Source organism: Hemicordylus capensis, chromosome 6 (genome assembly GCF_027244095.1).
Source record: "Hemicordylus capensis ecotype Gifberg chromosome 6, rHemCap1.1.pri, whole genome shotgun sequence".
NCBI classification, from domain to species: domain Eukaryota; kingdom Metazoa; phylum Chordata; class Lepidosauria; order Squamata; family Cordylidae; genus Hemicordylus; species Hemicordylus capensis.
Genome location: NC_069662.1, coordinates 124,401,261 through 124,418,311, shown reverse-complemented (window position 1 = coordinate 124,418,311; position 17,051 = coordinate 124,401,261). Strand labels below are relative to the sequence as shown.

At 39.9% G+C, this 17,051-nt stretch overlaps 1 protein-coding gene across 5 annotated transcripts in view; it reads right to left on the bottom strand.

The window, feature by feature from the left end:
• DGKB (diacylglycerol kinase beta) overlaps nt 1-17,051 on the bottom strand; it is a 418,263-nt gene that overhangs the window by 309,123 nt on the left and 92,089 nt on the right. For 4 of the 5 annotated variants that reach the window (XM_053261933.1, XM_053261935.1, XM_053261932.1 and 1 more), the window contains exons 6-9: nt 12,399-12,536; nt 9,036-9,085; nt 7,497-7,571; nt 6,004-6,123 (exon numbers count right to left, since the gene is read on the bottom strand). In XM_053261933.1, the coding sequence (XP_053117908.1) occupies nt 6,004-6,123; nt 7,497-7,571; nt 9,036-9,085; nt 12,399-12,536 (383 nt within the window). Of the gene's footprint in view, nt 1-6,003; nt 6,124-7,480; nt 7,572-9,035; nt 9,086-12,398; nt 12,537-17,051 lie in introns of those variants that run through there. The other variant, XM_053261936.1, reaches the window with a different exon arrangement.

The window sequence follows — 17,051 nt, the reverse complement described above, 5'->3', positions numbered from 1 at the left end:
AAAGAGAACACAAATTACAAAGTATATATCAAAAATGTTGTTATTTTTACATGATTGAGAAAGCGGTGTGGTATTCCTTTAATACCAAATACAGGCCATTCATGCTACCATTATTTGTGCAACCCTTTGAAATACACAGAACGTTTAATTGGGCAAAATGGCAAAACTGCTGTGTTGTCAGCAATAGTCTATACATTCTAAAACCACAGATTTTAACAAGCAGATCATTATAATGGGTTAGCCCCATTCAACACCTCAGGAGCACAGAGTGCTGCTGGGCTGGACTCAGAAGCCCTGTGTTCCACACACTTTCAAGTTGCATACAAATCTGCATGCACATAGTTATCCACGCATGTTCAACACACATACAGGAGTACACTTCCCATTTGTACCCTGCATTTGAGGGGGTCTGTAACCAAGATTCATTTTTAAAGTGAATATATATATATATATATATATATATATATATATATATACACACACACACACACACACACACACACACATATATATATATATATATATATATATATATATATATATGAATGAATATATATATATATATATATGGATATATATATATATATATATATATGTATGTATGAACATATATATACATATATATATACATATATATATATATATATACACACACATATATATATATATACACAATATATATATATATTGTGTATACACACACACACACACAAAAGTGAACATATATACATATATATAAAGTGAACATATATACATATATATCATTCACATAAAAACATGTTCATGTGTATAGATACCTGTGCACATGAACAGTGTTATTTCTGAATAGGGCTAGTGAGGTGCCATTTTGTGAACCAGTGCCAATCAGATTGATGTATATGCAGCCCCTCCAGTTCCCATGATGGATGCAGCACATTTCTGAACTACTGCTGTGTGAACGGAAACAGCTACATACATAAAACACATGTATGAATGTACATAACTATTAATTAGGGATGTGCAGAACTTGAAATGGGGTATTTTGAGTGCTCCAAGCTCAGAACAGAACACCCCCAAAATAGGGGTCCTGTTCCGAGCTCAGAACAGAACAAAACCATTCCGCTCAGAACGTTCCAAGCATTCAGTGTGTGTTTTTAAAGTATCTTAATATAGTGAGTTAATATAGTGCCCTGGGAAGGCAGTGAGAGTTTACATTAACCTTCAATTAAACACAGCTTCTTACCAGTGGTGCTGCCAGCACTGAAAGCCGCCTCAGCTGCCACGTTCTGCCAGCATCCCACATGGTGCCGTGTCTTCGGATCTCAGCTGCCCTCGGCACATGGTGAGATCCAGAGACGTGCCGATTCGCAGGATACTGACAGGAGCACCACCACTGCAGTGGCTTTCAGCACCAATGATACTGCTGGTAAGAAGCTATGTTTAATTTTAAGTTAAAGTAACTTCTTTCCGTACCCCCACCTCCGCCAAACTCATTATAGTAAGGTTTTTTTAAAAAAAAACACGGAACATTCTGAGCAGAATGGTTCTGTTGCAGCTAAACACCAGGTTCGCCACGCCGTTTCGGTCAGAACGTTCCAGCCATTTGGTGTTCCGTTCCAAGTCGGAATGGAATGCCAAACGCGTTCTGTGCAAACCTTTACTATTAATATTATGACTAAGAGCTAGAGTAGACCCTCTAGTCTAAATGACACAAGTATGATGATAATGTTGAAAATGTCAAAGAAAAATAAAATTTATTTATTTAAAATGGAAATCAGCAGAGACTTCTTGAGTGAATAAGAGAAGTAATGAAAATAATTATAAGTTATTCTGTGAATTTTGATCTGCCTGTGTCTATTGACTATTACAAAAGGCAGAGTAAAAAAATAACTTACAATAGTAGTTGTATTATGTAAATGTGACCTAATAATTAATCAATTAAAATGTAATTATAATGTATTTTAATAGGTTTTTTCAGCATCCTAATTGTTAGTAGTAAGAGTGGCATAGGAATGCAATTATTATTATTATCATTATTATGATTACTACTATTAGTCAATTGTGCAGCTGCTCCGCAGGCAAATCTGATTTATTCCAATAACAGAGTTGCCTATAGAAAAAAGTGCAAAAGTACAAACTAAAAAGAGAAACAGTAAAGGCTAATGAAACTAAGACAGAGCTCATTATTGCAATTTTATTTAAGCCATTTTAATATATGTGCTTCCATTTATTTATCACGATTCCTCTTAATTGAAAAGCTGTTGAATCAGTAATGCTGCATTTTTAAGACTTATAATGAGACTAGAAAATGTTAGCTTTCTTTTTAAAGATAACTTTTAAGGTGATGGCAAAGTCTTTCATTTTCAGAAAATAGCAGTTCCAGGATGGGCTTCCAGAAGATAGTGAGAGATACGGTACAATACATTGGAATGCAATCTGGTGAACCTTCGTTAATTAATGCGAACTAAGCACTTAACATTATGAATATTCATCTTGTATTATGCTTGTAATGGTGAAGCCTCACCATGTACTGTACATGCACTAGGGATGTGCATAGAACAGGACTTGTGTTCTGTTCCAAGCTCGGAACAGAATGCAAATCCCCAGAATGTTCTGACCAAACAACCGGGCGAGCTGGTTATTCCGGAGGAATGAGCTTGGAATGTTTTGAGTATTCCGATCGCCATTTTGGAGGCTGTTTTTCCCTTGCTGACACTGCCTTCCAATTGGCTTGTGATCTCCTTGCTTCTTGGTTGGCTTGGTTATCATACAAATTAACTTGATTTAAACACTTCAGAAACAACAAAACGCACTACCCCATGGGTTAGCAACCCATGGGGGTGGTTAGCACCCTTGCTCAGGGCCACCCCAGCACCCCGGAAGTGCAATTATGGGGCTGTTGAAACCGCCATTCTTCCCTATGGAGAAAAACCTTAAAGCCACTTGTGGGGTGCTGGGGTGGCCCAGAGTGAGTGGTAGTCTAGTGCACAGAGGGTGCCAACCACCCCATGGGTTGCTAACCCATGGGGTAGTGGGTTTTGTTGTTTGAGGTGTTCTGAGTGTAGATTCTTTGGTAGCATATTAGATTTCCAATGACAAACCATGAATCCACTCTCATCTGCTAACTTTAAAGACACAAAAACTTCAAAAATCACTTAAAAATCAGTCTTTTGCCCAATTCCTTTCAAATAATTCTGATAGCATCCTTGCCCCCCCTTGGGCACTACCACCCACCACACTCTGCTCTAGGCCACCCCTTTGCCCCCAACGTGAAGTTATACATTTGCTAACACCTCCATGCTTCTTTATGGAGAAAACCCTTAAATACGCGTAAACTTCAAAAATCACTTTAAAATCAGCCCTTTGCCCAATTCCTTTCAAATAATTCTGATAGCTTCCTTGCCCACCTTGGGAACTACCACCCACCACACTCTGCTCTAGGACACCCCTTTCCCCCCGACGTGAAGCTATACATTTGCTGCAATCCTCATTATTCCCTATGAGGAATTCAAAAATACTTTAAAAATTCACCAATAATCGGACGAGTGTCCGATTGCCTTGGGGTTTTTTGGGTGGTAGGCACCCCTGAGTGCCTACCATCCATACTACTTTTGTGCTCGTAGTTGCTCCACAATAAGGGTTTGGGTCCCATTATACCCTATGAGAAAAATAATTAAAAATATTTCAAATATTCATTTAAAAAATTGTAGGAGTGTCCGATTGCTTTGGGGTTTGGGTGGTTATAGGCACCCATGGGTGCTCCACAATAGGGAATAATGGGCTGGTTTGAGTCCCATTATACCCTACAAGAAAAAAATAAAAATAAATTTCAAAAATTCATTAAAAATCATACAAATTTCTGATTGCTTTTGGATTTGGGTGGTAGGTACCCATGGGTGCCAGCTACCAGCCCACCCACTTCTGGAGGTTCGAACCAGTTTGAATCGAACCACCCCGTTTGGTTCGAATTCGAACCTGCAGCTCGAACTCGGTGGCTGGTTTGGTTCTAATGCGAACCTTCGAACCACCCCATTTCGAATTTGAACTAGTTCACACATCCCTATTAATATGTAAGAAGTCAGAGGTGAGAGACAGGGACTTCGTTACAGCCAGAGTCTAGACATCATAAACCTTGACACCCAGTAGAGTGTAGTGTTGGACTAGGAGAAAGGTTCATATCCCAACTCAGTCAATGAAGTTCATAGAATGACCTTGAGCCAGTCGCTTTCTCAGATTAACTTACCTCACAGGATTACTGTGAGGAAAAAAGGGGGTGTCCCATGTACATTGCCCAGAGCTCCCTGGAGACAGGGAGGTATATAAATGTTAGGGATGTGCACGGAACGGCATTTGTTTTCTGACTCGTGCTCAGAACAGGACGCAAATGCTCAGATCATTATGTCAGAACCACCAGTTGAGCCAGTTCCGACAGAATGAGCTCGGAATACTTGAAATGTTCCGAGTGCCATTTTGCTCCAAAATGGTGCTCTTCTAATGGTGGTGCCGACCACGCAAATGGCTGCCACACATGCACAAAGGCAGAAGAGCACCATTTTGGAGTCCAATATGGCATTTGGAACGTTTTCAGTCCTCCAACTCAGGATGGCATTGGTCTGTTCCGAGCTTGGAACAGGCCCTTCATTTGAAGGGCATTCTGTCCTGAGGTTGGAACACTTGAACCATTCTACACATCCCTAATAAATGTGAATAACTCAGCAACCATTAAGCTCAGGACCTTGAGCCATAATCTAGAGAACTGTACAATTAGCTCCATAAACTGAACATGTTTTTATGTATGTATGTATGTATCAAATTTCTATACTACCCAAAACTTACGTCTCTGGGTGGTTTGCAATAAAAACACGATTAAAACAAAATCTAAACTTTAAAACAATTAAAAACTTAAAACAAGGTTAAAAATATTAAAACAGTACATATAAGCCTGGGTGAACTTCTTAGAGTTATGCTCCTCACACAACAATCCCCTCATGCTCCCATACACATCCAACTTTTTTGAAGCTTACAAGTGCAATTCAGGTGTAGTTGCCAAGTCCCACTTGGCTCCTCAAGCCACTGGATTCCAAAAGTATCAAATGCTATTGTGATTGTGCCATTTGTATCTAGCTCCTCTCCAGGGCCCTGAGACACAGCACCTCTCCAGGGCCCTGAGACACAGCACAATTATATACTGGCTAAATCAATAGTCATGTCAGACCACAAACTGGGGAAGAGGGAAAACTGGCTTCAGAGCTATGCCCCCAGGCAGGTCAAGATTCCAAGAATTCAACAACTTCTTCAAGTGTGTACATACAATGGTTGCTTTCCTTCTAACAGCTGGTCAGCCAGCCCAGTTCCTGTACACTGTGCAAAAACTCTATCTGCCCAATAGTGTGCAGTTTATGGATTTTTGGTCAACCCTTAGCTTGTAACCAGGGGGACAGATTGCTCCAAAAGAAAGCATCCAAGATATAACCATGTATCTTGGATGCATGGAGACATTTGAGCTGCTAGCCCCAAGAGCAAAACACATTTCAGTTGGGCACAGATTACAATCTATAGGCTATTTAGATCAAAGCCTATAGAAATGTTCTTTGTCCTAACCCTTTGTAGAAAAAACAGCCAACTCATGCCATTGTTTGCTTTGGATAGCCTTTCCCTCTTCCGGAATGTTCAGACTCCCATGGACAACAGGAAATCAATTCCCTTAGCCCAGGGCTACGCAAGGGCCCTCCAGATGTTGTTGGACTACAACTCCCATCATGCGCAGCCACAGTGACCAATATTCAGAGTGATGGGAATTGTAGGCCAATATCTGCAAAAAAAGCCAAGGTTGTGCAGCCCTGTCTTAGCCCTAGAATGATAGTGCACATATGATCAAAGATATGCCATGCCCAATACAGGTGAAGAAAGGACAGCTATATGATGGGTACCATCAAATGGTACAAGAGCAAAGCTAGCATAGCTACAATTTCATCCCCACTGCCATTCATAGTTATCCTTTGATTACACTACTGTGGCTCTTACAGTCTCCAGTCCAAGCAATACTAGAAGTGGGATTGTAGTCATTCCACCCTGGATCCACTCTTCCAAAGAAACTGTACCATCATGGTCATAATCAATTTCTTCCATCATTTCATGAAGAATCTGCAGAATAAAGGAATAGATGTTACTTAATCTAAATCTAAATACACAGAAGTTAAGATCTATCTTATACACAAGGAATTAGAAAGCAATATTATATCTCATATAACTTATTTGGACTATACTTTTTCCACATCATACATAAATTGATAAGGAGGAATGAAGAAGCATGTCTGCAACTTTAAAAAAAATTATTGTCTTTTTAAATCTCTGAACAATACTTTTTATTTCAGCCCTTCTAAAAGATGGACATTTTGATCAAAAAATTGGGACATTTCTAAGAAAACCACCTCTTAAAAATATTCCCACTGTTTTTACTTAATTATGTAAAAGTAAAGAAGGGAAAACAAATCCTGAATATCATTCAAATGTGCCTCTATGACAATCCTTGTCTACTACCAACTTATACAGTACCCAAACATCCTTAGGGTCAAACTACATATTAATGTAAGCACATGGTTGGACTAATGTGCTTATTTTTTTTATTCAGTGAACAGCAGCTGGATCACACATAGCCCACACAGCAGGACAGCGGAGTGAGGAGAATTAAGATCCCATCTCTGCCAAAGTCACAATCCAAATTCCCTTCCTCAACATACACATTTGCTGTTTGCCCTGAGGGAAAAAGCTTCCTTCGGTATCAAGGGGATCTATTTTCTTAGGGCAAAGAGCATCCATGGGGGTTTATCCCGATCAGGACTGTGGTGAGGCAGGGTAAAATTTCTCACCCCCACACCATGTTCCAAAACCATGTTGGTCATCTGGCTATTTACAAATTAAAACAACAAAACACAAGCACCTTAGCTCTAGTCCTGTGCTTAAAGTAACACATGGACCCTTCCAGTGCCTATACTCAAATTTGGGAGCCAGCAAAATGTATCTATGCATGTAGCTTGCATTTCCTTTATTTAATCCTATGTACCATACTCTGCGACTCATCACACCTTTTCCCTATCTAGACCCTCCTAGAAAGTGTCTGTCTGTTTTTGTTTTTTTCTCCTGGGATTTTGAATTTATAAGTCAATATAAGGTACTAATCATCTGCAATAATTAACCAATTCACTGGTTTTAAAAATCTATGACATAAATATCATGAACATACAAAGAGATATTGAATTTTTACATTGCCCCCATACTGGTCTCACTGCCTTAATATGACGAGAGCCATGGAAGTTCCTACCTGCAGCCCTAGTTCATCCTCTTGCCATAAATGCTGCTAAGCACTTACCCAGTTCCCTCCCATTATTTTGGTCCAACAGTGCAATGGGTAACAAAGATAACAAGCTCTAGACAAAGTAAACCTTAACAAAATTATTCAAAACAGTCCTTAGATACTTTCAATATTAATTAAATCATTGACCTGAGGAAATGCTTACTGGACTGAGTTCAGTGACATCCCATTCCAGATATTCTGCAACATGCATCATTTGAGTAATGATGTTTTCCAGCTCCTAGGCATGAAAGCAAAAACACAAACATCATTTTAATAGGAACATAGGAAACTGCCATATACTGAGACCATTGGTCTATCTAGCTCAGTATTGTCTTCACAGACTGACAGTGGCTTCTCCAAGGTTGCAGGCAGGAATCTCTCTCAGCCCTATCTTGGAGAAGCCAGGGAGGGAACTTGAAACCTTCTGCTCTTCCCAGAGCTGCCTCATCCCCTGAGGGGAATATCGTGCAGTGCTCACACATCAAGTCTCCCATTCATATGCAACCAGGGTGGACCCTGCTTAGCTATGGGGACAAGTCATGCTTGCTACCACAAGACCAGCTCTCCTCTCCTTAATGAAACATAATTATGTATATTTCCCTTGTTGTTCTGAAATTCAACTAAATTATTCTGATGTAAATTAAGAGTATTTTAAATTTTAATAAGCATAGCATGCAAGCCTTTTTGATAAGACAAATCTTTTATAATTCATGATATTAAATATAAATAATATTTCTAATGCAGGCACACAGCTGAAAAGATTTAGAAAACAAGTTTACATAAATTAACAGGGTTTGGTTGCTGGGAGAAGACAAGAAAATACAGTAATGATGCAAAAATAGCAAGGTTTCAGCAGACGTGACTCAAAATTAACAAAGCTAACTGACTTTTGGAGGTTCATAACGTCTCTATTCTAAGCATTCTCCAGAGACAGTGAGATCTTTCAAATTGTCCTAGTATTGATGGCTGAACCAGTAAGGAACAATTTAAACTGAATATTATTTTTTTAATCTTATCTATTTCTACATTTTAAGAACATGTTACCAAACTTTAAGATAGGTAGGACTTAGCTTATATTAGTAGTCTGCAACCTTTTCAGACCTGGGACCCATCTTCAGCCCAAACATCCATTCTGATACCCATTTATAGTTTTAGTATATATGTATGGTAATGTAAGCATAGACATGTGGTAGAAGGCCACTGGTGCAACCCATCTTATGTCAGGCCGATGATATGGATTTACCTTAGTGATTGAGAACGCTTTCAGGCATCTACAGGTAGGGCTACGCAAGATCCCTGTCTGAAGGTTTAGAAATCCACTGAAGGGCAGTGTAGACAATACTTACGGGCCAATTGTTTTATTCAGTATAGTTGGTTCCAAGCCATCAGCTTAAGACCAATCATTTAGTTACACAATTTATTCTTTTACCTCACTTATTCCTAATTTACTGACCATTTTCTTATCACACATACAAGAAAAGTATAAAAAGTGCTTAATATTGAAGAGTATCAGTACCATTCCCGAAACAGGATCGTTTGGAATAGAAATTATTTTCAGGACCATATCTTTAAATTTTAAGAGCGTTTTTTACTTTAAGTTGTTTGAAATATGTACTTGACATGAACATCTATTCTGACAAGTTTGCTGTTTCCATAAACTATAATAGTTATATTAATGAATATTATTAATTAATGCCATTACCGAACTGTCCAGGAATCCATTTCCATCTGTGTCATACAAGCGAAACATAACTAAAAAGAAAGAGATTATTCAAACTATTATCCAAGGATGAGACACTTTTTTAATTTGCATCATGCGTTACTTAGTAGAGCAGAAAATGACATTTATTCTCAGAACAGAAGTATACTAAAAGTAGAGTAGTTTATAATAGTAGTTTAATTGACTGGTTCTCTCTTCTGCACTGTGCCACTTCACTTAACACCTGAAACCTACTGGCCTATCATCTTTCCTGAATCAGGGCCTTTGGCCAAAGTTTGTTCCAGGCTTTGCTTTCTACAACAGAAGCAGTGGGTACAAGTCATCCCTTTATTCAGCCCAACTTCACTTTCTACCAAAAAGAGAAGGTGATGGAAGGGAAAATAAGAATAGAAAGAAGAACGAAAGAGAAAGGGAAAGAGGGAAAACAACAAGAGAAGGAAAAGACAAATAAAGACAGAGTGGAAGCAAGAAAAACAGAGGTGCCTGCAAAGAATGGGAGAGAGTAAGGCTCTGATATACCTCTTATATCAGGGTATGAAGACTGTAATGAAACAGTATTCATCTTCATTTTATATATTTTTTCAATTCTACCTCTTATTGTAAATCAGTCTACTACTTCTACTACTTACTAGACAGAAGACAGAAGAATAAATCTTGTCTTTAACAAGCAACCACACACAGTGAGCCCTTTCCCACAACTGAGGGAGAGGGCTTGAGGGAGGGTGGCAGGGAAGGCAGCAGAAACTCACCTTCCCCACAGACCATCCATGTGGAGTTGCTGGACATGTGAATTGCAAACCCAGATGGTCTGCAGCTGCTACGGGCAACACGGAGGTCAGGACGCATCGCCCTGGTTCACGGAAATCCCAAAATGCACCATGCAAATGTGCGGTGCACTATGGGGATCCCGAGTCCAGGGACAGGCAAGCGCATCAGTGTTTAAGCGCCGGCTGAAAGCAGCCAGCACTGACACATCGTCGATTAAACTGGCACACGGTCAAATGAGGGAGCGCTCACTCCCTTCACTTCATTTAACAGCGCTGTTTCTTAGCCAGGTTTGCCGGGAGCCACACAGCTCCTGGCGATTTCCACCGGCAGCTAAGCCCAAGCTTAGCTGCCCGAGCCGGGTCTTGGCTGCTTGTGAGAACAGCCTCAGTAAGTCTTCCTCAGTTGTTATGGGGTTTTTTGCACTTTATTTTTATTATTTTCTAAAGTGTTCCTCAGTTTTTAGCAATAAATTAAGAGGACTAGAAATCTGCATTGATATGCATGACAAGTGTTAAAATTTCTGAATGTTAACATTTATCAATTGTCACCCCAACCCTTGAAATACGGTTTATATAAATTATTATAAACATATCTATGACAAACATTTATGCATCCCTTTCCCCACATATAGCAAATTGTATAAAATAACCGTTTTTGTACAGAGAATGCATGAATGTGCACATTAATGTAACAGACAATACATTGTTAATGTAATTAGCATTACATTACATTGTTACATTGTTTCTTAATAAAAAGAAACAACGCCCACAGTCAGAATGGAACCATAACACAGCTTGTTTCCCACTGCATCTGAAATCACCCTATTTACTTATTTATTTTATTATTAATCATATTTTTATACCACCTGATATATACATCTCTAGTATTCTATAATACTATAATATATAGTATTATATTCATTTTTATAGCCATGTGAATGAAAACTGGTGTACCAGCTTAACCTGCCAACGGTAAGTTTTTCATTTGTAATCAGTTATTCAATCTCACACTTACTCACTAATGAACCACACAGGCAGAAATCAATTTTTTTAAAAAAAATAACTTGTTCACTCACAATAAACACACTACAAAATTAACACAATGTGAATTAAATAATACTATTGTAATCTCTGAGAAGATTTGTTTCCACAAATCAAACATAGATGATTTATCTGAAAGACCAAACCAGGAATAAGACTTGTGGGGGGTGGGGGGATGATCTGATCTTTCAGCTTGCAATGAATCTGAATATCCAGCAGATAGAGCCTATTGTCTACATTTTCATAGCAGACACAACCTGCAGTGCTACTATGGACATGCATGAAATACCTGAAAAAACTGTAGACTTGGCAACTGAATCCTATGGATGGAATCCAGCCAGCATTACACTTTTTAACTCTCATCCATTTCACCACATTTGGTTATCCCTTACACACTATGGATCTAAGAGAGCTTTGGCTGGATTATGCCCATAGTGTTTGCAGTATTGTGCCCATAATGTTTGTCTCACATCCTGGCTGTGGCAAGCTTTCATCTTTATTGCTTTCTGAATCTGTTTAAATGACATCTTAGGCTAACCAGTATTTTCAAATTAGCAGTACTACTTGCTTTTGTTCTAGACTATTTCCATTTTGCAGACTGGCATTCATAAAACAAGAACTAGGTCAGGCTGTATCACCAACTGTACAGATGCAATGATTGGTTCTTGGTCTCCCAAAGCCTATTTATTTATTTTTTTAATTAGTTAGGTAAGGCAATCTGTTTTATTGAACCCACATCTGTTGCTAAGAGTTTATGACATTAAGGCTACTTTCTGTGCTTCTTCCCTGTCTGACGATCTCTGCATACTTTGAAAGCATCCTCTTAACCAGCAGACTGCCTTAATAAAAAGATAACACTTTACTTGCATTGTGTCACAAATAAAGTAGGCTTTGTAAGCCAAACATGTGATTTACTACATCTGCAGAGTTTATTACTTATGGGCAAGGCTTAATTTGAACCAGGGCATGTCCTTTTGAGCATATATACACCATGAACCCTTAGCACTGAATACTCTTCCCCCTACACATCTGGGATCAGGGGACTAGGCTAGTAAGCAGGCTTGAATTAGGGATGTACACAGAATCAGTGGTACCACCGGTTTGAACGTGGCGGGGGTCTCCCTTTAGAACAGGGGAGGTTGCATTTACCCCTCCCGCGGCTTTTCCCCTGCTGGCATCTGTGTTCATTAATGCCCATGGGGACGGGAGCATACCTCCCTGTTGCCCTTGTCTTCTGGATATGACCAGAAGTTGCCGACGTGCCAGCGTGCACACGTTCCTGTCAGATCCAAGCCTTACTAACGAATGTGTTTAGAATATCAAAATCCAATCTATACAAGTAAATGTCCATGTAGTATACAATCTAATTTGTCAGAGCCAAGACACAGAGTTGAACAGAGTCTCAGCTACATTGTAAAGCTTATCCACAAGTAATTTCTCAGAGTACATTCATATGGTTAATTGAGGATTCAAAAAGATCAATTAAATTGTCCCCCCCCCCCAATCAACCTTTACTTGCTTCACATACAGTACATACATTCTAGTTTGTCTTCCGGTCGTCCTCTTTCAAGAAGGGAAAGATAGCAAACAATGTCTTTCAACTGGATTACTTCGGGTATGTGCAAAGTAGGAGTTGGAGTCCGTGATGTACTCAGACTTTTAGTAATTCGCAAACCTGAAATAATATTCATATTACGTTCTTTTTGTGTTTACTTAACATCAGAAGGAAAATGACTTTTACCTGTAATATTATCTTACTGCACAGTCAGAGAATCTTCTCCATCCCTATTGTGTAATTTTAGATCTGTTTGCACCAAGCACAGCCTACCAAAAGAAAATTCTTCATTCCATTTTAAGATTATTATAAACTGCAGACTGGAGCTTTTTCATTACGCACAGCAACTTATTCTTCTCACCATCCCCCCTATTTTTTGCTCAACATCCAGCCTGGTAAAGAGTTTTAATGAACTTGATAGCTTCCTTGTGACCTTACTTACTGTAGATAGTCTACACGGGTTCATAGGAAGCTGCCTTATACTGACTCAGACCGTTGGTCCACCGAGCTCAGTACTGTTCACAAGGGCATAACTATAATAGGGCAAGGGGAGACAGTTGTCTGGGGGCCCACTGCCTTGGGGGGGGGGGAGAGGCAAGTCACATGACTGACTCCCCCAGCAGCACACCCACCCAGGCTTCCTTCAGTTGTATTCATCCTCCAAAATTGATGTGGATGTTAAGACCTGGAGCTACCAAAATAGCATGTCTTTCTCTAGTACCATTAAATGACTTGCATCATCCACAATTGACAAAACTTTAAAAAAAATAATTTAGGATGATGTTCTGTGGTGGCACATAGGGGGTGTGTACACACACACACACACACACACACACACACACACACACGTATATACTTTTTGTTACCACTGTTCAGCCTCATTTAAGATTTCTTTATTTCATGAGCTGAGCTTCAGTGAGCAGGGGGGCATTTTAAAATCTTATCTCTAGGCCCACTCCAACTTGCTACACCCCTGATTGTTCAAGTTCAATTTAGTTGCAGTAGCTGACCAGAAAAATACATACATACAGTCCAAACAGTAACAATAACTAAACCAGGTATTCATAAACTTCATGAAATCAAACTATACATGTACTCTTCTACTATGAATTCTAATGGCAACAAGGCAAAACTTAGTGACTGAATAAGTGACTTTGTCATTGCTGTCAGATAAAAGATAACTAACACAGAATTCACCTGGGTGGCCAGGGTAATTTGCTAGAAGGGGCACTACACACACCCCATTTCAAGCTGGTGGGGGGCGCTGCCACTGCTGCCACTGCTGGGAGCTCTCTGGAGCTAATTTTTAAGCAGGCAGCCCTCGCTGCAGGGCTCTGCCTGCCTTCCTCCAGAGTCCCAGGCAGCCATTTCTTGCTCCCAGCCAATCTCTCCAGTCCCTTGCGAACCTTAAGCATGTAATACACTGCTCTGGGCTCCTTGGAGGAAGAGTGGGATATAAATGTAAAAATAATAATAAAGCCACAATAATAGAAGCTCAGTTGGAATGTATACCAAGAAGGAGGAAAGGTACCACCAAGTTCAGGAGGATGCTAGCATAGATAACAAGTAGAGTCAGGGAAGCTATAAAAGGGAAGAAGACTTCATTCAGAAAATGGAAGTCCTGCCCAAATGAAGAGAACAGGAAGGAACATAAACTCTGGCAAAATAAATGCAAGGAGACAATAAGGGATGCAAAAAGATAGTATGAGGAGCACATAGCTAAAAGTGTCAAGGGGAATAACAAAAACTTCTTTAAATATATCAGCAGCAGAAAACCTGCCAGGAAGGCAGTCGGACCCTTAGATAATGAGGGCGTGAAAGGGATTATTTTATTTTTATTTATTTTATTTATTTTACATTTATATCCTGCTTTTCCTCAGAGGAGCTCAGAGCGGTACATGGTTATGTTTATGGTACATGGTTATGTTTATCTTCCCAACAACCCTGTGAGATAGGTTAGGCTGAGAGATACATTGCAGAGAAGCTAAATAAGTTCTTTGCATCTGTCTTCACGGCGGAGGACACTGGCCATATACCTTCTGCGGAACTGACCTTCTAAGGCTTCGAGGCTGAAGAACTCAGCCAATTTGAGGTGATGAAAGAGGATGTTCTAAATTGCCTTGAAAAACTAAACATTAACTAATCTCCAGGGCCAGATGGAATCCACCCAAGAGTTCTGAAGGAACTCAAATGTGAAATTGCTGATCTCTTAGCAAAAATATGTAACTTGTCCCTACAGTCAGGCTCTGTACCAGAGGACTGGAAAGCAGCTAATGTAACACCAATTTTCAAAAAGGGATACAGGGGGGATCTGGGAAATTACAGGCCGGTTAGCCTAACTTGGGTGCCGGGTAAATTGGTGGAAAGCATACTTGAGGACAAAATAGTTAAACACATAGAAGAATGGACCTTGCTGAAGAAGAACCAGCATGGGTTCTGCAAGGGCATGTATTGCCTCACTAACCTTTTGGAGTTCTTTGAGAACATCAACAAGGATGTGGATAAAGGTGATCCGGTTGACACAATATAATTGGATTTCTAAAAAGCTTTTGAAAACTTCCCCACCAAAGGCTCTTGAGTCAACTTAGCAGTCATGGAATAAGGGGCCAGGTTCATGTGTGGATTTGTAACTGGGTGAAGGACAGGAAACAGAGGATAGGAATAAATGGATCGTTTTCACAATGGAGGGAAGTAAGAAATGGGATCCCCCATGGATCTGTACTGGGACCAGTGCTCTTTAACTTGGGGTAAGTAGTTGAAGTAAGCAGCAAGTGGCCAAATTTGCACATGACACTAAACTATTTAGGGTAGTGAAATCCAAAACAGATTGTGAGGAGCTCCAAAAGGATCTCTCCAAACTGGGGGAGTGGACAACAAAATGGCAAATGCAGTTCTGAGATGTATGGAAGGACCATAATGATAGAGTGGTGACTTTTTCCTTTTCATTTTTTTAAAAAAAATTTGCTGGGTGATCTTACAGAACACCAAGAAGACCACAGTCTTTGCCGAGTCAGTGGTCTTCCACTTCCACTTAATTATGCGCTGTGTGAAAAAGTACTTCCTTTTGTTGGTCCTAAATTTCCCAATGTTCAGTTTCATGGGACGGCCCCTGGTTCCAGTGTTGTGAAAGAGGAAGAAACATTTCTCTGTCCACTTTCTTTACTCCATGCATAATTTTATATAGGGAAGGTGTTCCAGGCTCCTGATCATCTTGATTGTCTGCTTCTGCAGACCTTTTCAAGTTCTACAATATCCTCAAGATACGGTGACCAGAATTGTACACAATACTACAAATGTGGTCACACCATAGAGTTGTATAAAGGCATTAAAATACTAGCATTCTTATTTTCAATCCCCTTGCTAATGAGCCCTAGCATGGGATTTATCTTTCTCAATATTGCCGTGCATTGAGTTGACACTTTCAACGAACTGTCCACCACGACCCCAAGGGTCACCTGTCCACCCGGTGACCCCAGACACTGACAGCTCAGGTCCTATCAGCATATATGTGAAGTTGGGTTTTTTGGCCCCAGTATGCATCACTTTACACTTGCTTACATTGAACTGCATTTGCCATTTTGTTGTCCACTCCCCCAGTTTGGAGAGATCCTTTTGGAGCTCCTCACAATCTGTTTTGGATTTCACTACCCTAAATAGTTTAGTGTCATGTGCAAATTTGGCCACTTGCTGCTTACTTCAACTACTTACCCCAAGTTAAAGAGCACTGGTCCCAGTACAGATCCATGGGGGATCCCATTTCTTACTTCCCTCCATTGTGAAAACGATCCATTTATTCCTATCCTCTGTTTCCTGTCCTTCACCCAGTTACAAATCCACACATGAACCTGGCCCCTTATTCCATGACTGCTAAGTTGACTCAAGAGCCTTTGGTGGGGAAGTTTTCAAAAGCTTTTTAGAAATCCAATTATATTGTGTCAACCGGATCACCTTTATCCACATCCTTGTTGATGTTCTCAAAGAACTCCAAAAGGTTAGTGAGGCAATACATGCCCTTGCAGAACCCATGCTGGTTCTTCTTCAGCAAGGTCCATTCTTCTATGTGTTTAACTATTTTGTCCTCAAGTATGCTTTCCACCAATTTACCCGGCACCCAAGTTAGGCTAACCGGCCTGTAATTTCCCAGATCCCCCCTGTATCCCTTTTTGAAAATTGGTGTTACATTAGCTGCTTTCCAGTCCTCTGGTACAGAGCCTGACTGTAGGGACAAGTTACATATTTTTGCTAAGAGATCAGCAATTTCACATTTGAGTTCCTTCAGAACTCTTGGGTGGATTCCATCTGGCCCTGGAGATTAGTTAATGTTTAGTTTTTCAAGGCAATTTAGAACATCCTCTTTCATCACCTCAAATTGGCTGAGTTCTTCAGCCTCGAAGCCTTAGAAGGTCAGTTCCGCAGAAGGTATATGGCCAGTGTCCTCCGCCGTGAAGACAGATGCAAAGAACTTATTTAGCTTCTCTGCAATGTATCTCTCAGCCTAACCTATCTCACAGGGTTGTTGGGAAGATAAACATAACCATGTACCATAAACATAACCATGTACCGCTCTGAGCTCCTCTGAGGAAAAGCAGGATATAAATGTAAAATAAATAAAATAAATAAAAATAAAATAATCCC